General features: G+C 40.6%; 1 protein-coding gene across 5 annotated transcripts in view; it reads right to left on the bottom strand.

Moving 5' to 3' along the window:
- Positions 1–2799: 2799 nt before the first annotated feature.
- The window catches only part of LOC124966618 (zinc finger protein 112-like), a 34732-nt gene continuing 13985 nt past the window's right edge, over positions 2800–23546 (bottom strand). For 3 of the 5 annotated variants that reach the window (XM_047528064.1, XM_047528067.1, XM_047528065.1), the window contains exons 6-8: positions 21777–21903; positions 13942–14037; positions 2800–5960 (exon numbers count right to left, since the gene is read on the bottom strand). In XM_047528064.1, the coding sequence (XP_047384020.1) occupies positions 3463–5960; positions 13942–14037; positions 21777–21903 (2721 nt within the window). In that variant the 3' untranslated portion in view covers positions 2800–3462. Of the gene's footprint in view, positions 5961–13941; positions 14038–21776; positions 21925–23546 lie in introns of all 5 variants that reach the window. The other 2 variants (XM_047528066.1, XM_047528068.1) reach the window with 2 other exon arrangements.

A 23546-nucleotide genomic window follows, 5' to 3' on the forward strand; every position in this document is an offset into this window, starting at 1 on the left:
TCTCTTTTTTAAAAATATTTTTAGTTGTAGATGGATGTAATTATTTTATTTTTTATGTGGTGCTGGGGATGAAACCCAGCGCCTCACCCATGCTAGGCAAGTGCTCTGCCACTGAGCCACCACCCCAGCCCCCATTATCTCTTCAAATACCTATTTTCTCAGTTTTCTCTCCCCTCTCCGCCCTGGGTTCAGAATCATACCAATATTAGATCTACAATGTTATTCTTCATTGGGTGTCCTTGTTTCCATCACACTTTTTGCTGATGTGTTTCAGTTCGGGTGTTTTCTATTGACCCATATTCAAGTTTTCTGCTGCCTTTCTCAGCTCTTTTAAGCCTACTCGTGAGTCCTTCAGAAGCATCCTTATGAATTCTTTTCTAGCATTTCCCATGATTCTTATTAATTCCCACTGATATCTTCCATCTGCTCATGCATATTGTCTGCATGTTATGTGAAATTCCTTGATAGTTCCAAAATATAGCCAGCTCTGTGATGTTGATGGGTCAGCTCTTAGTGGAGGTCGTTCTTGTTTTTTAATCAAATGACAGATAACATACACAGAAGAGTAGAGACCGAAGTAAAGAATATTTTTGCCAGGAACTTGGCTTGTTCTGCTAGGATTTGTTAGATTGTTGAATTGAATTGCCAGAAAGTACACTGGAATTGGATTGTTCTTTTCTCTATTTTTTTTTTTTTTTTTTTTGCGATAGTTATTTTAAACATACCACTGGCTTCAAATTCCTCCAGGATCACCTTGTTCGGGGCGGGGGCTGGTGTGCCGGAGGACTTTTCCCAGTGTTCATGCTGTACTTCAGCTTTGGGCATCCTGTACACTTGTGCTAGGGAGGAATCTCTGTCCACCTTCTTCCCTTTTCCCAGTGTAGCCTGCTGTCACTTGCCACCAGGAGCAGTCTAGTCCAGGGGTGTCCTAAAAACTGAGACCACATAAAAACAACAGGGACCCCATGCACTCTGGGGAGCAAAACTACATACCACTAAAACGAGACAGGAGCTCTGTTTGCTTAGTGTGAGTGAAAAAAGCAGGAATGCTGTCACCTTGTGAGCACAAGACTCGAGTCTAACCTATCTGGACCTTTTCATTTCTATGAAGAAAAATAGCTTTGGTTTAAGCAACTCGGAATTTTCTGTTACTAAGATTGTAAAGCCTTTTTATTAATAAAACCACCGTGAGTTCTTGATCTTTCCTTGGAAGTGATGATTGCAAAGACATGCATTAGAAGCCCCGGATTTCTGATGGACGGTGATTCCTGAACCAGCACCTCAGAGATCAGTTGAACTAGTGCCCTGGTCACCCTTTCATCAAGCAGAGGGAAATATGACCCCCCAAAAATATGATGCATCAGCTTACTCTACTGAATTACGTGTGGACATCCCAGGTGACACTGAGACCAAAAGAAATCTCACAGAAATACAAAGTTGTTGCATCAAGTATCTAATTAATCTGTGTTCTCAAAAATTCCCAAAATGTAAAAATTAAATTCAGGGGTTTTATTATTAAATTTAGGTCATAATTTCATAGAATGAAATAAAGCAATCATATCACAAGTTCTTAAATACAAGGGCTAAAATCTCAGGAGTTGCTTATAACTTGGTAAAACTGGTAAATGTCCATTGTACTTTTTAAAAGCAAACTGCAAAAAAGAAAAAACTAAGATTTTTCTTGCCGAGGAAACTGCTATATACATAATGATGAATAATCTTTCAAATATTATCTATAAGTCTGTATTGGAACACATATCTATATAAATTTAAATTACCTGGATATTATGAAGGCACAACACACATTTTCGCTAAACAATATGTATGATACTAAGGTATCGTTTTAGAGACATTTCATACTTTCTGTAGCTCCACAGTATAGGACTATAAAGAAACTTTTCCAAATTCCTATTGATGAATAATTTGTTGCATTTAAAAAGTACCATCATTGTAAATCCTCTGTCACTGTTAAAATTAATCGTAATTATCATCCTAGTATTTCCAGGTGAGTATGCACATTTTGCATTTTGCTATAGTCACACACCTCACATTTCCATCAACAATGGACTGCACATTTGAAGCCAGTCCTATGAGATTATATTGCTTGGTGAGGTTTTGGCCATCTTGGTTTGTGTTCAGTACATGCTATGATGTTCACAACAATTAAACTGTCTACATTTCTCAGAATGTGTCCCTGTTATTAGGTGGTACATGACAAGTATATGCAGGGTTTGATATACATTGGATGAGAATTTTGTGTTTTTCACTCCCACCAACAAAATGCATTGTTCTTGAAAATAGAGATAAGCAAGTAAATGGCAATACTGTGCTAACAGTCAACTGGTTAAATGCTTTTTAAAATTCAAGATCTTCCCCTTTGTGCAAGTGCAGAAAGTGTGGGCACAGAGAACTTCAAGTTCAAGTTCTTCGAGCTTGTCACTTAACATCCTGTTAAGTTCCTATGAAGGTCTGGATTAGACAACACCAACACTAAAAAATCAGTCAGATCAAGTGGATTTTAATGAAAATATGGAGAGTGAAGAAAAAAGCCATTATAATTCTGACATTTATTTAAAAGTACTTGTTATCAGTAACCACTACTGACACTTTCCAAATGTTAGAGTAAAACTCTGCCTTAACATAGGACAGAAGTAAAAATGCAGCATTCTGTTTTTGAAAAGTTAACCAGAAACAGTTTATCAGTTTGTATTGTCATTTAAAGTGCACACTTGTGTACACACACACGGGGGAGGGGGAGGAAGCGGGAGAAAGAGGGAAGACTGGGAGACAGTGCTGCACTTAAATTCAGAGTATGCTGCATAGAAAGAGAACAACTATGAAGAAATGTCCCATACCCCTGTTTAAGAGGACAAAAACGTGGAAACCAGTCCCAAAAGGGTTACAACCAAATTCATGTTATTTCAAATTGCAATATTGTTTGATAGTCTACATTTCAAATATTTACTTGAGGTGATACTAAGATTACTTGTGGGCTTCTTCCTCCAATTCCATTTTTAAATGAAAGTTTTTGAAATGAGCGTCATAAAATTTTCAAAGGTTATACGTTTATATACTTTTACTCATTCAGCAAAAATTACTGAGCACCTACTCTGAGTTATGAAAGGTCATGGTTTTGTAGACTCTGCAATGAGCAAATTCCCTTCCTTCATGGGGCTTACATCTTAGTGGGCTCACCATCATCCTGTTGAAGTTCCTGATCTCACTCATATTCTGAAAGCCCTCACTTCTGTGCAATGACTTTTTAAACTTTTGACAAAATCTGCTAGGAGCCCCTCTCATCAGAGGCCTTTGCTGTGTCATCTCCTAACCATCATAAATGTTGCTATTGGGGGGAAATTACATTTTCACTTTTAAAAGCATTTTTTTTCCACTAAAAGAACTCTAGCGATTAGGAAATTTCATCTCCTATCTGGGGATTTCAAAACAAACCAGAACATCGTTTTACAGACCTTCATTTCTGTGTAGGTTTTCTGAGGAAGGATAATCCTTACCATATTCTTCACTTTTATAGAATTTGTCACCACTATGGACTCTCTGATGAATGAGAAGACCTGAGCTCCAACGGAAACCCTTGCCACATGCGTCGCACGTGTACGGTTTCTCCCCCGTGTGCACCCTCTGATGAGCCTGCAGGTTTGATCTCTGGCTGAAGCCCTTCCCACACGCCTCACATTTGTATGGCTTCTCCCCAGTGTGGACCCTGTGATGGGCTTGGAGGCTTGAAAACCCGCTGAAGCCCTTGCCACACTGTTCACATTTGTAGGGCCTCCCTTCCGTGTGGATCCTCTGATGTGCCTGAAGGCGTGAACTCTCACTGAAGCCCTTGGTGCACATCTCGCATTTGTATGGTTTCCCTCCGGTATGGACCCTCCGATGTGCTTCGAGGCGTGAACTCTGACTGAAGCCCTTGCCACACATCTCACACTTATACGGTTTCACTCGAGTGTGGACTCTCTGATGACCTTGTAGATACGCCCTCTGACTGAAGCCCTTCCCACACACCTCACATATATAAGGTCTCTCTCCAGAGTGGACACTCTGATGACTCTGAAGGTATGATCTCTGGCTGAAGCTCTTCCCACACTCCTCACATTGGTACGGCTTCTCCCCTGTGTGGACTCTCTGGTGGGCCAGAAGAGTTGAGGCCTTACTGAAGCCTTTGCCACACTCTCCACACTTGTAGGGTTTTTCTCCTGTGTGAACACGCTGATGAATTTGAAGATTGAAGCTCCAACTGAAGCCCTTCCCACACTCCTCACATTTGAATGGTTTTTCTCCAGTGTGCACTCTCTGATGGCCTTGAAGGTGTGAACTCCGACTGAAGCCCTTCCCACACTCCTCACACTTATATGGCTTCTCTCCAGTGTGAACTCTCTGGTGGCCTTGAAGGTAGGAGTTCCTACTGAAGCCCTTGCCACACTCCTCACATTTGTAGGGCTTCTCTCCCGTGTGCACTCTCTGATGGGCTTGCAGGTATGAGCTCCGACTGAAGCCCTTATCACACTCCTCACATTTATAAGGTTTCTCTCCTGTGTGGACTCTCTGGTGAACATTGAGAACTGATCTGTGACTGAAGGCTTTGCCACACACATTGCATTTGTATGGCTTTTGTCCACTGTGGACTCTCTGATGGTCTTTGAGTTTTGAACTCCAGTTGAAGCCATTTGCACATTCCTTATAAGGTTTTTCTCCCATGTGAATTTTCTGACGGCCTGGAATATATGAGTTGTGACTGAAGCTGTTACTGCATACGTAATGTTTGTAAGATCGTTGCCTAGGGTAGACCATCTGAAAGTCCTGATAATGTGAGGCCAGGCTGAAGTCACTGCCACATTCCTTAGGATTATAGGGGTGCTCTTCCATGTGAACTCTATGCTCAATGTTAAGATCTGAACTACAAAAGGAATCTTTCCCGTATTTCACACCTGTGAATAGTTTCTCTTCAGAGTGCGCTTTCTGATGAGCCTGAAGACATGAACTCTGGTGTAAAACATTCCCATTCTCATACTCCTGCGGTTCCTCCCTAGTATGGACCCTAAAAATACTATTAAGGTCTAAGCTGTAACTGAAGGATTTCTCATAAAGGTTGCACCTCTGGGGTGTTTCTCCTGTGTGGTTAAGCTCGTAAGTGTCAATAGAGGAGAAACTGGTAAAGTTCTTTCTGTGTCCTCCACACTTGCACGGTTTCTCCTCTGTACACTCTCTCTGACGAGACTGCAGGTGTGACCGCTCAACACCTTCATCTCCCCTCTGAACACCTGGATGTACATGAAGAACTGACCTGTAGCTACAGTCTTTTCCACATGGACTATACGTGCAGGGTTTCCCTTCTAAGTGGAGCTGCTGATGAACTTGAGAGCTGCAGTCACTGCGGAAGGCTTTTCTATACTCAGTACATGGGCAGGGCTTCTGCCCTCTCTGAACTGAGTCCTGATTAAGTACTGACACCATCGTGGTATCGTCCCCACAGTGATGACAACTGCCATCTTTTCCACTTCTGTGTACTTCCAGATTATCAGTGTGATGTGAGATCCATCTGACACTGTCACACCTACAGGAATTATTTCTTGTGGAAATCTGTTGACATTTACATTGATAATTATGTGACTCTGTCAGATACATTTTCCTCCAACACTGCTGGTCTCTCAAAGATGAAAATTCTTGATTTTTTACATACTTGGAATCATCCCCCACCTGAGTTAATATGTAGTTCCCATCTTCAGAAATCTGAATTGGCATTTCTGTCCAAATCTGGTAGGGGAAATCACCTTGTTTTTGCAGTTGGAAATTCTTCCCCTGAAAGTGTTTTGTAGACTCCGGATCCCTGGTGAACCTGCCTGCATCTTGTTGCCAGGTCTGACAAGAGGAAAGCTCTTTGGGGGAAAAGTAGCTCAATCCCACTTCTTGAACATTCTCTGTCTTGGGTTGACTGCTGCTTCCTATAAGGATAAAGATAATTCAGACAAGTGTATAAGTGAATGCTTTATTCAGAGATTTTAATATTTTATTCTCAGGTCATAATGTAAAAAATCCATGTCACTACTCCTAAGAATACTTAGAAAATGCCTCTTCTTAGGTTACATTAGGCATATAAATAGGATCCACAACATTCAGACTATTTATATGTCTGAAAATCAGAACTTTAACACAACCTGGTGAGCAAATGGTGGTCCTGTTTAAAAGGTCTAGTAAAACCATAAGCATGCTATCATGAGTTTACCATGGGTTTCCTGGAGAGTCAAAGGAGGAAAGAGAAGGGGATATTCTTTTTTTTTTTTAAGTTAAAAAAAATTTTTTTTTTCTTTTAGTTGTAGGTAGAAATAATACCTTTATTTTATTTTTATGTGGTGCTGAGGATTGAACCCAGGGCCTCACGCATGCTAGGCAAGCGCTCTACCACTGACCCACAACCCCAGCCCCAGAAGGGGATATTCTTAAATTGGAAAGAATGTGGGCCATTTGCCTGCCTTTTGCCTGTCCATCGCCTGCCTTATTCCTATCCATCACCCAACGCTCGAGGTTCACCTCCCAATCATCCGACAACAGTCAGCAAACTGATCGCCGACCGCCAGTGGAGCACCAGTTGCCTGCTGCTGCCTGGAAGTTCACTGTTACAGTGCCTGCAGGTTTGATTACACATGGCTGCCACCATTTTGAGACAACAGCAAGGCCCTGTAGGACCCCTGGCCGGACTGACTGAGCTCCGTCTCCAGGATCCCTCAGCCCGACTGATCACTCCCTGCCTCTTGGGCCCTCACATTGACTGACTGCTCCCTGCCGCAAGGACCCCCAGACCAACTGACTGCACCCTATCACTGGGACCCCAGACCGACTGATTGCAACCAGCCTCCAGGATCCCACAAGTACACCAAATACACCCGACCTCCAGGACCCCTACCTGACCAACTGCATCCCGCCTCCAGGACCTCCTGCTGATCACGGCCACACTCTGAGCTGCAGCTCCCCATTTGTCAATACATTTTGAAGCCAGAGCAGCCATCTTGGATAATCCTGGAAGCCATAGCTCTGATCTTTAGGTGGGGCAAAACCCATCCTGAGACGCCTGCTGGAGGCTTGAAGCTCATTGTCAGGTACCTCTCATACATCAGGCTACTGAACTCTGGGAGGTTTCATTAGTATATGACTGTTATACACTAGATTTTCTTTTTTCTCCTTTTTAAAAAAATTTAAGTTTTTATGTCTTTACTTTTCTTGTTTTCTTTTCCTTTTGTTTACCTGTTCCCTCAGAGTCTCTTACTCCCTTTTTTGCATGCTAACATCCAATGTCTTTTGATTACACTCTCACCCTTTCTATTTTCTAGAACTTCTGTATATTCTTTTCTTATTCCATTAACAGCCACATTCTACATCCCTCTGCATCCTCTTTGTCCTCCATTAGAAACCGCAGACCTTATTGCAAACCTGTTTGTTTTACCGAAGATAATATTTGAACTCATTTTGTTTATTATGACAATTTTGTTATTGTCCCCATAGGGGCTATTTGGTCTAGGATTGCATAGTGTCTGATTTGGGCACTGCTAATATTGATCTTCCCTTAAAGAAAGGGTTTTGGAAACCTATAGGGCCACTATAAGCCTATAGGGGGAAATCTGCAGTACCCCAGATCTGCACTGCTAGAGGGGAAGATACATGAACAACATGAAAAAACAAGGGAAGAAAATGATCCAAACAAATCTAGATTCTATAGTAATAGAATCCAGTGACAGTATGTTAGAAGAAATGTCAGAAAAGGACTTCAGATTATACATGATTAAGATGATTCACAAAGCAAAGGATGAGATAAGAGAGCAAATGCAGGCAATGAATGATAATACCAACAAGCTGAAAGAGCACCTGCAGGAAGCAAAAGATCATTTCAACAAAGAGATAGAGATTCTAAAAAAAAAAAAAAAACGGAAATCCTTGAAATGAAGGAGACAATAAACCAAATAAAAAACTCAATGGAAAGCATCACCAACAGACTAGACCACTTGGAAGACAGAACTTCAGACAATGAAGACAAAATATTTAATCTTGAAAATAAAGTTGCCCAAGCAGAGAAGATGGTAAGAAATCATGAACAGAATCTCCAAGAACTATGGGACATCATGAAAAGACCAAATTTAAGAATTATTGGGATTGAGGAAGGCACAGAGATACAAACCAAAGGAATGAACAACCTATTCAATGAAATAATATCAGAAAATTTCCCAAACCTGAAGAATGAAATGGAAAATCAAATACAAGAGGCTTACAGAACACCAAATGCACAGAATCACAACAGATCCCCACCAAGGCACATTATAATGAAAATTGAATGTTAATTCAAAATAAAGATAGGATTTTGAAGGAAAGAATGTAGCTGCAAATGGACAGAAAGTGCTATTTGTTCTGATAATAACTTTTTCTTACTTTCTCTGGCATATCAGCACTGTGATGTTTCTGTTTGTTTATAAGGAGACTGGGAGTTAAATGCTGTGCCCAAGATGGTCAGCAGATCTTTCAACTATGCTTGATGCACCATATGGCCCGTCTTTAATGAGCTATTTATCTTCATGAGAATAATAAGCTCTTCTAAGTCACTGTTAGTCATTAGCAGCTTTAAATCCTTTCAAAAGATATTTCACAATTACTAAGGGCCATGGTGCAGACAAGAATATGAAATGCTCTTATAGGATTCAACTCAAAAGACATCAGAAAAAAAAGGGGGTGCAGGAGGCAAGCACAGCCAAGTCTCATGGTACCTGGGAGGTGTCTTCCTAGGCAGCTCATCAGCCAGGAACAAAACCTAATGAACATGGGGCTGGGGTTGTGGCTTAGTGGTAGAGCACTTGCCTGGCATGTGTGAGGCCCTGGGTTTGATCCTCAGCACCACATAAAATAAAAGAAATGTTGTGTCCACCGAAAACAAAAAAATATTAAAAAAAAAAAAAAAAAAAAAAAAAAAAACCTACTGAACACCAGCTCTCATTTGCATCATTTTACTGGATTAAGACTCTAATGTTCAGGGAGTCTGAGACATCAGAAAGAGATGGAGACAGGCATATCTGCATACAATTGTTCTGTTATCTAGTTACTAAATATTGGATTATAAGCAAACAGCAGATCTTATATTCCAATGAGAAGTATCCTGAATAAAACTAGTTAAGCAGGGTTGAACTAATAATATGTACTTGGCAGCACAATAACTCTCCAAGTTATTCAGAAAAGAGGTGTAAATATAAGTATTATCTGCAAACACAGTAATTCTTTCTTACTTGTTTGTCTCTCCATGTGGGAATATATTATCCACAAGGACAAACACTTGCAGTCTGCACTGCATTATCCTCACTCCTACAATGGGGCCCAGTGACTGATGAATAAACCATTTTATATCATTCTCACTCACTGAACAAAAAGGGCATGGACCTATAAGCTACTTTTCATGGGAAAGGACCTGGTGACAGCAATTTTGCAGGAAGCTGAAAGTTATAGAAGAGGCAGGCCTACTCTCAGGGTGACGCTGCTGGAGAGGAAAGCAAAGGTCACAAGAATCTCTTGTGGATGAAATGAAAGGAAGTGACCCCAAAAGATCCACAGGCAGGAGTTATGGATTGAGGCTTTAATTTTCAGAGTTACTTTTAAAATAGCATATTTTTGAAAAATTTTTTTAGTTGTAGATAGACACGATGCCTTTATTTTATTTATTTATTTTTATGTGGTGCCGAGGATCAAGCCCAGTGCCTCACGTGCCAGGCAGGTGCTCCACCATTGAGCTACAGTTCCAGCCCTAAAATAGCATATATTTTCTTGAGCAAAATTTCAAGTGTAATACCTACCCTATCCCCACTTTAAAACAAACAAACAAAAGGAATAAAGAAAGGGCCCAGGGATGGCCTTGTGCTGTAGCCTCTGGGGTCGTGCACTGACTGTGGGAAAACACTTTGAGGCATCTCCGTAACTACTCATCCGGGTACTTTCAAAACTCAGTTGTTGATGCCTCTGCCTTCTCAAATGCAAAGCTTTCAGCTGTTACATTAAAGTTTTATCTCCTAACAATGAAATGCTGTGACATAGGAGGTATGTCAGATAAATATACAGCTCGTGCATGAGAAGTCTGGGTTTCTAGCTAGAGTTAATCATAATGATACAGCTTTGTTTCAGTGTCATCAAAACTACCCACTACAGGGCTGGGGTTGTGGCTCAGTGGTAGGGTGCTTGCCTAGCACATGTGAGGCACTGGGTTCGATCCTCAGCGCCACATAAAAATAAATAAATAATATAAAGGTATTGTGTCCACCTTAAACTAAAAAAAGTTACCCACTATACATCCATAAAGATATAGTTCAATATGTCAAGTCTCTTGGGACTGACGTGTCTCAGAACATGAAAGCAGTTTGACAGTCAAAGTCCAATTTCTTACAAAGCATCTATTTCAATACAAATTAGTGCAGAGTTTATGACAACAATCTCTTAGAGTACGTAAGACATTAGAGCTTCTCTTTGACCAGTGGTTTTTACAATGTTAAAAAAAAAAAAAAAACAGGAAAAAAAAAGATGTTTTCACTCAGTGCTCACGGGAAACAGTGCACCTTTAACAACACTAACTTGAATTTCCTCTGATTAGTGGTACAAACCAAAGCACTCTGTCACTTCCCTTCCACGTCTCCACATTTAAGTTCTATTTTAACATCAGTGGTAGAGTGCTGATGAGAAACTGTGCTGAGTTTATAAATAAACTTCATCTGACGGAAAAAATAAGCACAAGAGAGCACTGAAAGACCTCATCTGAGGTAAAATGGTTGAGAATTCATAGTAATTCTGCTTGAGCATCTAGAGTTTGACAAAGCCGAACACTCCAGCATCTTAAATCGATCAACTCAATAACAGAGCCGTTCTGTCATAAATAAATTCCAAACAATTCCTATACATTTAATAGCCATAATGAACTGAAAGAAACAAATTTTGCTTATATTTTCTTTTTCACTTCTGTTAGAAGCTCCTCAAGAACATCAGCTTGGACAAACAGTCAGAGATGACCCGCATTCTGCTGACGCCTTCAGACAGGAAGAGAACCTGAGGGCTTCTGGGGGCAGCACGAGGCACAGCAATGGGTGTGACCAGAGTCCCCTGAAGCTGCTGTGCTGGCTGCTGGGCCACACCAAGGCCAGACTCCGGCTCTTCCACTTCCCGCCCTCCATTCAGAGGGAACCTTTGGAAAGTTCTATCTTTCTAATCCTCTATGCTAACAAGGGTTCTGGGATGCAACTCTGGGTCATAAAGCTGCCAACCCTCACAGTTTTAACTCAGTTTAGGAGAAATACAGACTATCTGAAAACAAGAACATGCTCGTGGGGAGAGGCAGAGGGAGTGAAGTGCAGAGAGCAAAGACTTGCTGGATACTATAGCATAAAATCGGCCTGCTTACCACAGCCTGAGATCAGATGTCAGAACCCCTGTCAATGCAGATGATCGCAAAAGGCACAAAAAATTGTAAGAACCAAATGTGCAATTTAACAAACAGATGTCGTATTTCATTAGCAACATGCCATTTTATCTATATCTTCTTTCTATCTGAATGTAGTTAATGCAAATGTAGAACACTTTCTATTAAAAAGGAAATTATGAGGGCTGGAATTGTGGCTCAGAGGTAGAGCGCTTGCCTCGCACATGTGAGGCATTGGGTTCGATCCTCAGCATCACATAAAATGAATAAATAAAGATATTGTGTCCACCTACAACTAAAAATTTTTTTAAAAAAGGAAATTATGTCAAAGAATTATTAACACTAGATCAACATCTGAGAGACATATCTAAGATAGCATAAAATATTTATGAAAGGTTGAGTTAAAAGTTAAAGTGAAGGGTTGGGGGTGTAGTTCAGGGGTACAGTACTTGCCTTGGAAGTGCAAGGCACTGGGTTCCATCCCCAGCACCACAAACTAAAATATAACTCATTTTTTTAAAGTTAAAGTTTAGTTAATGTTAACATATAAAGTTAAAATTGCAGCAACTGTTAACATGGTGGTGTTTGATGTCTGAATTAAGCCATAAAGGAATTAAAATTAATGAAGAAAACAACTGATGACAATTATCTGACAGAAATGAAAATGTCTTTGTTCCATGCCAGGTAAAATATGCTAAAAAATGCAGAATTAAAGATGAGGAATCCTTACGGGTTGTCTTTTCTACTTCCCTGTTCCTCTTTTTGCTTGGAAAGATTAGGAGATCAGACTAGAAGAAAGAATCTTTGAGAAACGGGAGAAATCTGGCTCAGGGCATCTGAGTTATGGGTTAGTGTTATGAAGCTAAAGAGCTTCAACACTGAGCGAGCCTCATGTGTGTGGCTAAAAATGCTTCGGTCTTAACTGAGGAGGAAGTTCCTCTGCTGGGTTCCTAAAAGGTGCTCAAATGGAACCAGCCTCAGGATCCCTCAGGACACCAGAAGGGTCATCAGAATTACACCAACGGTGGCACTCTGGGTTGTATGTGCACACCGAGGCCTATGCATGTCCAAGCTAATCCTGGTAATAAGCATGTGGAAGTTTCTCTCAGTAGCTGAGCAGAGAAAAATCTCCCAAGATGCCTCCTGAAGGAGTAATGGTACAATTTCATACTGTATTGTTTTTTCTGAGCTCATCACTCTCCCTCCCTCCTTATTTCCTGTTATGGTTTAGATATGAGGAGTCCCCAAAAAACTCATGTGTGAAATAATACTAGAAGGTTCAGGGGTGAAGTAAGAGGGTTATGAGAGCCTTGACCCAATCAGTGCATTAATCCATTTATTATTATTAATCCACTTAACTGGGTGGTAACCCCCAGGCAGGGTGTGGCTGTAGGAGTGGGGTCATTGGGGGCATGCCTTTGGGCACTCCCTGTGAGTGCTTCCTGATTGTCTGTCCTGAGGTGTTTTCTTCTTCCACACCCTTCTGCCATGATGGAGTGCCTTACCTTGGGCCCAGATCAACAGAGATGACCATCTGTGGACTGAGACCTCTGAAACCATGAGCCCCAGATAAACTTCCCCTCCTCTAAAATTGTTCTTGTTTAAAAGACGTAAGAACTAGCCAGACAAAAAGGCTGACTAAAACACCTTCCTCCCTTTTTTTCTTCATTCCTTCTTTTTGAGACAGTGTCTCACTGTCTTCTGACAGTGTCCAAGCTACTCTTGAATTTCTGGATTCAAGTGATCCTCCTGCCTCAGCCTCCTAAGTTCAAAGACTACAGACAGTGCCGCTGCACCTGGCTAGTTCTTACGTTTTTTAAACATTTTAAGAAAAACAAAGAATATGCCACACAGACTATAAGCGACCGGCAAAGCCTTAAATATTTACTCTCTGGACCTTCAGAGAAGACATTTGTCAAATCCTACTCTCAAGAAAGCACTGTGCCATGTATGACCCTGAACCTTAACCAAAATGGAAACAATAATTATGGAAATGAAACAATTCATTTTGAAATTTTCTTTTTTTTTCTACCCAGGAGAATCTATAGCTATAAGTTGTGACAGTGACTTCTTTAAAAAAAATTTTTATAGTTGTGTATGGGCAGAATGCCTTTATTTTTTTTATTTTTATGTGGTGCTGAGGATCAAACCCAGTGCCTCACACATGCTAGGCAAGCACTCTGCCACTGAGCTACAGCCCCAGCCCTGACAGTGACTTTTGATGTCAGTCTTAAGGATTCAAGAAACATTAAACGTTTGGACTCATATAAATGTCCAACTTTAAAATTCTACCTCAAGACATGATATATGGTAGAGACTGTTTAGGTGAGAGAAGAGAACAGAATAGGAAGATTCAAGGGGGTGAGAGGCAGAGACCGTAGGGTCTAATGGGCCACTGTGAAATGGGGAGCCACTGCAGGTTCAAGCACAGAATTGACATTTCCTGCTTTGTGTTCTAGCCTGCTGGCTGCTAGATCCTGCTGCACAGGTCTCACCTGAATATTCACCTCTTTGAGTTTTTGTCTCCAACATCAAAAGCTTTTCTTCTCTCTCCAACTGGGCTATCAGGTCTGGTTTGAAGGGCTGATGTGCTATAAGAAAGACAAGGAGGGCAAAATATTTAAGTTTGATGATGTCTGCTTTGTTAAAACTAGATTGAAAGGTATACTCAAGTATGGTTCCTTCCCACATTCCTTCCCACCCGTATCTGAGACTAATCTCATGACTTTCTGACTAATCCTTCCTTCCTGTTTCTTCTTATAAAGATAAGCGGATATATATACCTTTACCTATTTTCCTCTTTCTTACATAAATTGCAGTATGCTGTTAATGTTCTTTTGCATTTGGTTATCTTTAGGGAAAAATTCCTCAGAAATGGAAGGAATAATTCAGAATAAGGGAAGGGTAAATACAGAGTGTAAGGAATTTCCGGCCTTCCCACCACCTATCAATCTGCACTCTGCCCACCTCTTATGTTACAGGAATTTCCAGCTTACGCTGCTGCCATCTTGCTGCCTCTCACGTTAAGTCCTAACATGCTATTGGCCTGCAAGAATTCTCCATGATTGGTTCCACCCAGCCCACGAGATTCCAATATCTGGGAGAAGCCACGCGCCATCTTTCTCTTTCACCCCTTCTTTTCTCCCTGAGTGGACCGCATAAATAAAGTCCCTTGTGTGAGACCTTGTGTCTGCGGAGCATTTTTCTGGGAGCTATCAGCGAGCCACAACTGCCCCTAACATCTGGTGCTGCAATTTTGCATTTTTTTATTTTTCCTAACATCTGGTGCCAAAACCTGGGATGGGTTTTTCCGCTAACTAAGCAAGCGGAATCCCATTCGATAGCCCCAGCGCCCGCAGATAGAGGCTCACCTTCCATTTACCTGGATGCCCATTTTCTGCATGCAACACCGGACTCCAAAATTGGTGAGTTCCCCTTAGGCAGGTCCCCTAGACCACTTAAACACATCTTGGCTGATCTGAGAAGCAGCCGTTGAATCCAGTGCTCTCAAGACTGCCGAGGTGTGGGGGTGCCTCCTTGGTCTCTATAGTTGGTCCTAGTTGCTGGGTGGATTCCTGATTTTATGGTGCTGAGATTCTTTCTCAGGGTTTGAGGCTCATCTCATTTTTTTTTTTGTCTCGCTCGAAATCCTGGCCAGGTCCTCAAACTCTCTCGGCTAATGCCTGGTAGACACTGGTACTGGTGACAATCTGACCTCTGTACTAACATTCTCATTGCCTAGCACGTGGTTTTTGGGACGCCATTAATCACTAGCTAGGTGGGTCTCAGTCTTCACCATGGGATCTAGGACTTCCAGCCAAGCAAACTTGCCCCTGAGATGTTTAAACCATCTCAAACACTTTCACCTGTTCCCTGAATTAAACTGTCCTTTAGATAGTAAGTCAGAATGGTCTGTTTATGACAACCTAAATTCTAGCTTTATACTAGGTATAATTATATGCCTAATTATACTAGTTATAATTAAGTACATATGTGGGCGACCTGGTGAATGGAAAGGGACTTTTCCCCTTCGTGCTTTTCCTTTCTTTCATGTTAAACCTAATCTCTGCTCTCCTCAAAAACCTGAACGCTTCGTTCCTTGGCTGATTCCTTATTTTCAAATTTTTTCTTTCTCGCTTCTCAGCTTTCCCTGCAGGTTCAAGCCCTCCAAACCTATTAGCCCCTTTCAGATTCAGATCTCAGTCAAGGGTTACATTGAAATGTAAATGAAGAAAGGTGCAGTAGGAGACCAGTTTCAAACCCAAGGAAAAAAGTGTCCATTTTAAATTTCTCCTGGGCTACAACTCAGAATATTTTTCTCCCTTTCAACTTTTCTCTCCTCATTTTCTCATGCTTTAATTAATAACCATTATCATTTTTCTTCTAGGACTTTTGTTTTTCTCAAATGCTGTATTTTTGAGCTCACAATTTTGATCCTACATACCTAGGTTAATGATTTTTGATCAGTTCTTTTTATCCAACTCTAGAGTTATTTTTGAACATCTGTTACATTGCAATGGAGATAAATATTACAAGGCCTTTGCTTTTGTGTTAAATATAAGTGTGCATAAAAATTAAAATTTTAAAAATGGATCCAAATATTTTTAATTCATGTGATTTAATGAGGTTCAATTTAAATTGGGTAAACTAATAGAAGTAAAATGTCATTAAAATTAACTCACAAGTCTCTAGGTGGTCACACTAATAAAATATTAATGTTTATAAAATGTCTAGCACCAATTTTTCTAGGAATTTTCTTCAACAGGAAAGAGACGGCAAACACTGTTGGTACACTTGTCTGATATCTTGGTTTTTCTACAATAAGATCAGTGAATTAGAGTCGACATGTATGGGATTACTCAAATGTGTTTGTTAGAGACATCTGATTAATTTATAAAGTTATCCCATGGAGTAACATACTTAAAAACATTATTCTTTGCATATTAAATGTGTTCATATTTTCCAGGTATACAAGCCTTTAAAGCAGAAAATTTATCAAGCTGCTGTTCTCTAAATTAAACTTGTCTGTAATGGTAAATCTATCATTTAATGTTCTATTATAGGACCTGTCATCCATAGGGTATATGTAAAATGACATTTAAGAAAGAGTGTAATGTGCAGTAGCAAAAATGGAACAACAGTGACTGAAATTGGGGTCTCTGATGACCTCATGGCTGTGGCATGCCTGGTGCCTGGGAGTGCTCCATGCAGGGGCACAAGATGCCTAACTGCTGTGGCAGTACACTGATCTCAGGCACACAGCTCTTGAGCAGGGAGGAATTCTTTTGCTATAAAAGGGGGTAAATAACCAGTGTTTCATCAGCTCCCTTTTTCTGGTTCCTGCCCACCTTACAGTAACTTTGGAACCTAACATTGCACACATATAAAGATTGCTGACATAACTCTTTACAACCACATTTCCATCAGAGAACAGAGCTCCATCTGATCTCAGCTTACTCTTCAAAATCTGTGTTTATATACTCCTTTGCCCCTCACTGAAAAGCCCCACGTAACCTGAGATAAGGCTCTGCCTCACCACCCTGCTACACATTACAATGGCTCCAAAGTAAGCCTGACTTTAACTCAAAGTTGTGTTCAAAAGTCTGATGTTTGTTGTACTGTGATAGTTATTGTACAAACTGAATGTTTTACTGTTGATGATTCCATTTTGTATTTTCCTTGTAAACTCTAATTGTTGCCTGATCAATATTTTGCAGAAGTACTGCTTCAAGAGCGAACATCATAAATTAACTTGGAATAGTAAGCCATCACCTATAGGACAGATAATGTAAACCCCAATTAGATAAAAGGGGGTAAATAACTTGTAAAGTTATAGACATTGAAGCTAAAGCCCAGTACTCTTACTTTATGACTGGTGAGACTGACTTGCTTGATGGTTAAGATCAAACTTAGAGATTGAGATTAAATACAGAGGTCAAGAAAAGCCCATATTTGGGTCTTGCCCTCAAAGTCAGCCTGAACCCAGGGAACAAGAGGACTTCTCCAAGGAGCTTTGCAACTCTGGGTCACACAACCTCCTGACCAAGGAGATTGATGAGGCAGGCCACTAGAGGAAAAGCCACCCAGTGCATCTGCTGCAGAGGAGGGTCATGGAAAAAGGGAGACATCCCTGGCGCTTTCAAGGAAAGCCACCTCATCGAGAAGACCCTGCCTAACCAAATGGCACTAATGGAGCTAAGAAGCTGCTCTTAAGTTCTCTATGAGTGACCCCTGTGGAAACTCAGCTGACGCTTTAACAGACAGGAACAGGTCACTTTGACCAGCTTGATCTTAAACACCTAGCAAATCAGTTAAAACCAAAGTATAGCCATTCTTGGGCATTTAAAAATAATAGTAACTATCAAGAGAAACTGCCAGAGTCAGAAGTTTTTAGTCAGTTTAAGGCCTACAGACACAGTTAGGCTTAATCTATGTTTGCTAGTATCTCTACTGAATAACCTAGACAATGTTAAAGCTCCCAAATAAAGGCCTTGTCCTCTTCAGCCTTTGCTAGGCTTGTTATGGGAACAACTTCTCAGTTCTTCCACCCCCTGGTGAGGAATTATTGACTTCTGTCATCTTTATGATATGCATTGGCATGTTCCAGATCCTGCAACATTTATATTGTATCAATCTCATTTCAGTACTCATGTCTTTTTGTTCTTCTCTCATAGAAACATCCATTCCCAGATGCCTTTACAGCCTGCTCTCCCCCAACCGGACTTCTACCATGAACCTCTCAATTGACCCGATTTCTAAAAAGGGAACTCCAAACTGCTTGCCCCACGCTGCCCACTTCCAGCTCAAAGAAGCCAGATCAGTCATCACCCCTTTTCCCTACAGCAGTGAAGGAATTCCTAGTGTTAGAGGGGTAAATGAAGTCAGAATTGGGGACAGGAAGTTAGTGTAGAAATAGGGGATCAGTCAGATCGAGAAAATGAAGTCCATGAAAATCATCTGCCTTTGGAAGCCTGGAAGGAGAATGAACTTTTTACATCTCACCTGCAAAACCAACCCCAGTCACCTAGGCAGGAAGGAGAGAGAAGGCTTCAAAAAGAACTGGAGAGCAAGATTTTTTTATTTTTTATAAAAAAAGAAATGGGGGAATGTAAGGAATTTCCGCCTTCCCACCATCTGTCAATCTGTGCTCTGCCCGCCTCTTACGTTACAGAAATTTCCGGCTTACGCTGCCACCATCTTGTTGCCTCTCACGTTACGTCCTAACATGCTATTGGCCTGCAAGAATTCTCCATGATTGGTTCCACCCAGCCCACGAGATTCCAATATCTGGGAGAAGCCACTCGCCATCTTTCTCTTTCGCCCTTTCTTTTCTCCCTGAGCGGACTGCATAAATAAAGTCCCTTGTGTGAGAGCATTTTTCTGGGAGCTATTGGCGAGCCACAACTGCCCCTAACATCTGGTGCTGCATTTTTGCATTTTTTTATTTTTCCTAACACAGAGTTTAGCTGGATGCTGTCTGGGGTTGCCCTCCTTAGGGATAACATAATTTTGCATTCTTATTTTCAGTGAATGAGAGTGATTTCCCATAGCTATGTCCCCCAAAACAAGTAGAGTTTTAAAAGTTTCATCAATCTATTGGGTGAGAAATGGTATATAAGTATAATTTTAATTAACATTTCTTTTATTTTGAATGAAACTGAATATCTATTCATTTGTATACCCACTTGTATGTATGTACGTACGTTTGTGTATATGTAAGTATATGTGTATGTGTAAATGTACACACATGTGCATGCACACACACACAAGACCAAGACCACGACCAATAAACAACATTACTGCAGTGGTGGATGACCACATCCAACACCCAGGCCTTGGTGTTAAATACAATTTCCTCAAAAAGGGCATGGATGACTCTGTATCTGGGGCAAAGCAAAAGATGAGCCAGGACACCATGCTGTGCCATATAAGAAGTGCTAAAAGTGATGTTAGGGCATGTAACAAAGGCACAGGAGTCAGCTTCGTGGAGCCAAATTTGGAACACCAATGACACCAAAATAATTTTAATGATAATTATAAATAATTTAAAAATTCAAAAATCTCTATAAATAACAAATAAATTAAAGCTTGGGGGTGGAGTTCTCTTATTGCACAATACCAGGTATTGACTGCTAAATGAAAAGGAAACTAAGTCAGAAAAATCATCATTTTCTAACCACCATGGTAAAGATCAGATAAGGCAGAATCATCACTGGGTGGTAAATCCACAGGGAAATACCTGTGATGACTGACAGAATCTGAATGAGCATCACTTGCGAGAGAACATTTTGTGCCTCCAGATACGACACCCTCAAAAGAACACTCTCTATCTATATATATAGTGTTCCTGCCTGAATGGATCGTGTAAATCTCATTATGAGGAAAAATCGGGAATGATCTGTTTACAAGGGGAAAGGGAAATGTATTCTTCAAAAATGTCACAGCCACAAAAGAGAAACGCTGTGAAAATGTTCCAGATTAAAGGAGGCTAAAGAGACATGGTAACTAGATAGACTCAGACTAGGTCCTGGTCTGAAGGGAGAAAAATACACTTGAGGATCATAATCATGTTTATGGATAAAATTCAAGCAAAAATGATAGATCAGAGTTTCATATCCATACTAGTGACATGCGAGAGACTACTCCTATTTCTACAAGTAGAATTCTACAAGTAGAATCCAGTAAAGGATTAATCTTGTCCAAAGAGAAGTCTGACCTTAGCACCTGGCTCCTGGGAGGTGATCTCTAAATCCTTGGAATTTCCCATCTAATAAAAGTGTCTTTTGTTCAACCAGATGCCCTGGGTCATGCCAGACACTAAACAATGTAAGCTATGGTGTGGGCTCTGAGCCTCATGTTATCAACTTAGCCTCTGGAGGGGTTGGAATCTGAGGTCAGTCATATAGATGGCCATCAAATGTAACATGACTGAGCCCCAATAAAACCTCTTGCCTCAAGGCTCCAGTGAGCCTCCCTTGCTGGCAATATCCATGCATACTGCTGCTCAGCACTGCTGGGAAAGTCAACACTGCACGACTCCACAGGGGGGGATGGCAGGAAGCTTTGAGCTTGAGTATTCCTGGACTCTGCCCTGTAAGCGTTTTTTCTTTGGTTGATTTCAATTGGTCTCCATTCTCTATAATAAATTGAAACTGTGATGATAACAGCTTTCAGTGAGTTCTGTGAGTCCGTCAGTGAATTAGGGGGTCTGGGGTGGTCTGTCTCTGAAGACCTCCAAATTAGCAGCTGGTATCAGAAGTGAAGGTGGTCTTAGGAATTCTCAAACTCTGCATATACACTGAGATATTTAGAGAAGAAAGGTCACAATATGTCAATTATCCTCAAATGGTTTGGAAAAGATGTTATAAACATTCATGTATTTTCATATATAGATGCATATATATATATATGCATATATATATGGAAAAAGAAAAGAACATGAGTATACTATTTGAAGCAAATGAGGTAAAATGTCAAACTAAGTAAAAGCTACATGGGTGTCCTTGTTCTTTGACTTGTGCAAATTTCCCACAAACTTGAAGTTATTTACAAATACACTGTTAAAGAAAAAAAACAAAAATACTTCCCATAGACCAAGTTAATAAATGATTACTGGTGTCCTGAAAAACAAAAACAACAAAAAACTGAAATGACTTATTAAATTGATTGGGGGTCCTGGAGGAGCTGGACCCCAATTGCCCACTTACAGCTCAAAAGATAAGACTTTTGCTTGGAGAGGACCATCGGAAACATTGTGCCTGTTCTACAGAGATCACTAGCTGTTATGGTTGGAGTAGGACGTGTCTCCTAAAAGCTACCGTGTGAATGCAGGAATGTTCAGAGGTGAAAAGATCAGTGTACAAGATCTGTTACCTCATCAGTGAATCCACCCAGTGATGGATGCAAAATCCAAACAGACTAACTGGGCGGAAACTGTAGCCAGGTGGGTGTGGCTAGAAAAAGAGGCCCCCGGGCATGCCTTTGGAGTTCATATTCTGTCCCTGGAAAATTGTAAAGACTTTTTCTGCTTTCTGCCTTCTTTGAGGTGAGTAGCTTTCCTCTGCCACACCCTTTTACAAGGATGTTCTGCTTTACCTCTGGCCCAGCGCGATGGTGTTGGCCAACCTTGGACCTGTGAGTCAAAATAACTTTCCTTCTCTAAGGTGTTCTTGTCAGGTATTTTGGTCACAGTGATGAAAACTGATAAACACAATGACTCTCAGGCACCCAAGCTCAGAGAAAGATTTCAGGAGTCCCAAAGCTTCCAATAGAAAAGCCCCCAGAGACACCCAGGAGGCTGCCAGAAAGTTACACAGGCGCCTGTCCTCACCCACTGAGAGCAGGTTCCTGAAGTTCTCCAGCATCACATCCCGGTACAGCCTCCTCTGCGCAGGGTCCAGTAGCCCTAGCTCCTCCTCGCTGAAGACCACGGCCACGTCCTTGAACGTCACCATTTCCTAGGACCAAACACACGCAGCCTGTTTATGGAAGAGGGGCAGCACTGAGAAAGTGTAAAGGGTGGAGGGCTCTTCTGGATTCTGAAGGACTCAAGTCAAAATTGTTTTCTTCACATTTTTTTTGTTGGTGCCTTATAGCTGTACTCAAGTTCAACTTCAGTAACTGTCTGCCTTCCATACTGTCAGTTCCATCAACCAAAGGGGCTGGAGGAAAAGAAATCCTTATACTTTACCTTACTCACTTTTCCTTTTAAATATTTGTTAGTTGCAGGTGGATACAATACCTTTATTTTATTCATTTATTTTTATGTGGTGCTGAGGATGGAACCCAGTGCCTCACACATGCTAGACAACCCCATCCACATTACTTCCACAGGTAAGTCCCTGGAACTCTGCTGCATCTAGGCTACTAATGCTCTGTATTTTATTAAGAAAGTCATCTGCACCAAAAAGCTTTAGTTCCAATGGTGTTGGGTGGTACCTGTTTCTCCACTTCCATGTGCATGCCACACTTATTTAATTTACCAGATTTATAGGATGTCATTGCTCTTATTGCTTCAGCATGTTCTCCATCCCCTGTGCCACATCTTGAACTGTAGCTTTTATAGCTGCTGTGGTTATGGGCACAGCTCTGGAGACCGCGTGCCTGTGAGCACATTTGGACGCTCAACCCTATGTTAGCTGTGTGGTCTTTACGAGTTTCTTCTCTCATTTTAGTGCTGATACTTATACCACAGGGTCCTGGTAATAAAATGAGTGGCTAGGCATTTAGAAACAGTGCCTGGCACACAGGAAACACCCAGTTAGTGCTGGTGTTGTTATTAATATTGTCACTACATCTCTCAAAAATTTTCAGGGCTGAATAGTAATTCAAGGAACTGATGAGCTAGAATATAACGAACTGATTCAATTTACAGATACTTTTTTTAGATTACCTGTTATAAACAGTGTTACCAAAAAACCATACTTTTATGGAGATGTTAGTTCCTGAAACTCTGTTGATTATCTCTTCAAAATAAATACCAAAAAGCAGAAATAGTCGTGTTGTAGAATAACAACATTAAAGTTTTGAAATTATTATAAATGAACACATGATAATGATACACACAAAGACACAGAAAGCTTCAGCTACTAGGATGAAATAACTAAGTTCTTCTTGTATGAAAACATCTAATTTTTTTTCAAGTTTAGCTTCAATATGATCCTGTTAGAAAAAAAGTGTATTTTAGGTATTCTTTTTTAAAAAGTCCCTGAGGCATTGCTTAGGGAAAAGGGCTTTTTTTTTTTTTTTGTCCCTAGAATATTAAAGACAAATAGTAGCAAAATACTCTCAGAATCGCTTTTAGAGTAAAGATTATGTGCAGGAAAACTAATACCACAATGTAAAACTGCAAGGATTCACAAGAACTTAAAAGTTTGTAATGGGAAATAATTTAAAGAAAAAGGTATGGGTGGGAAAAAGAGTTCACTGAAATAATATTAGATCAAAATTTTTCCACTATTATTTTATTTTTAAAATTTTTTAAAATTAGTTGTAGATGGGCACAATACCTTTATTTTATTTATTCATTTTTATGTGGTGCTAAGGACTGAACCCAGTGCCTCACATATGCCAGGCAAGTGCTCTGCCACTGAGCTACAGT

The sequence above is a fragment of the Sciurus carolinensis genome, chromosome 16 (assembly GCF_902686445.1).
Source record: "Sciurus carolinensis chromosome 16, mSciCar1.2, whole genome shotgun sequence".
NCBI classification, from domain to species: domain Eukaryota; kingdom Metazoa; phylum Chordata; class Mammalia; order Rodentia; family Sciuridae; genus Sciurus; species Sciurus carolinensis.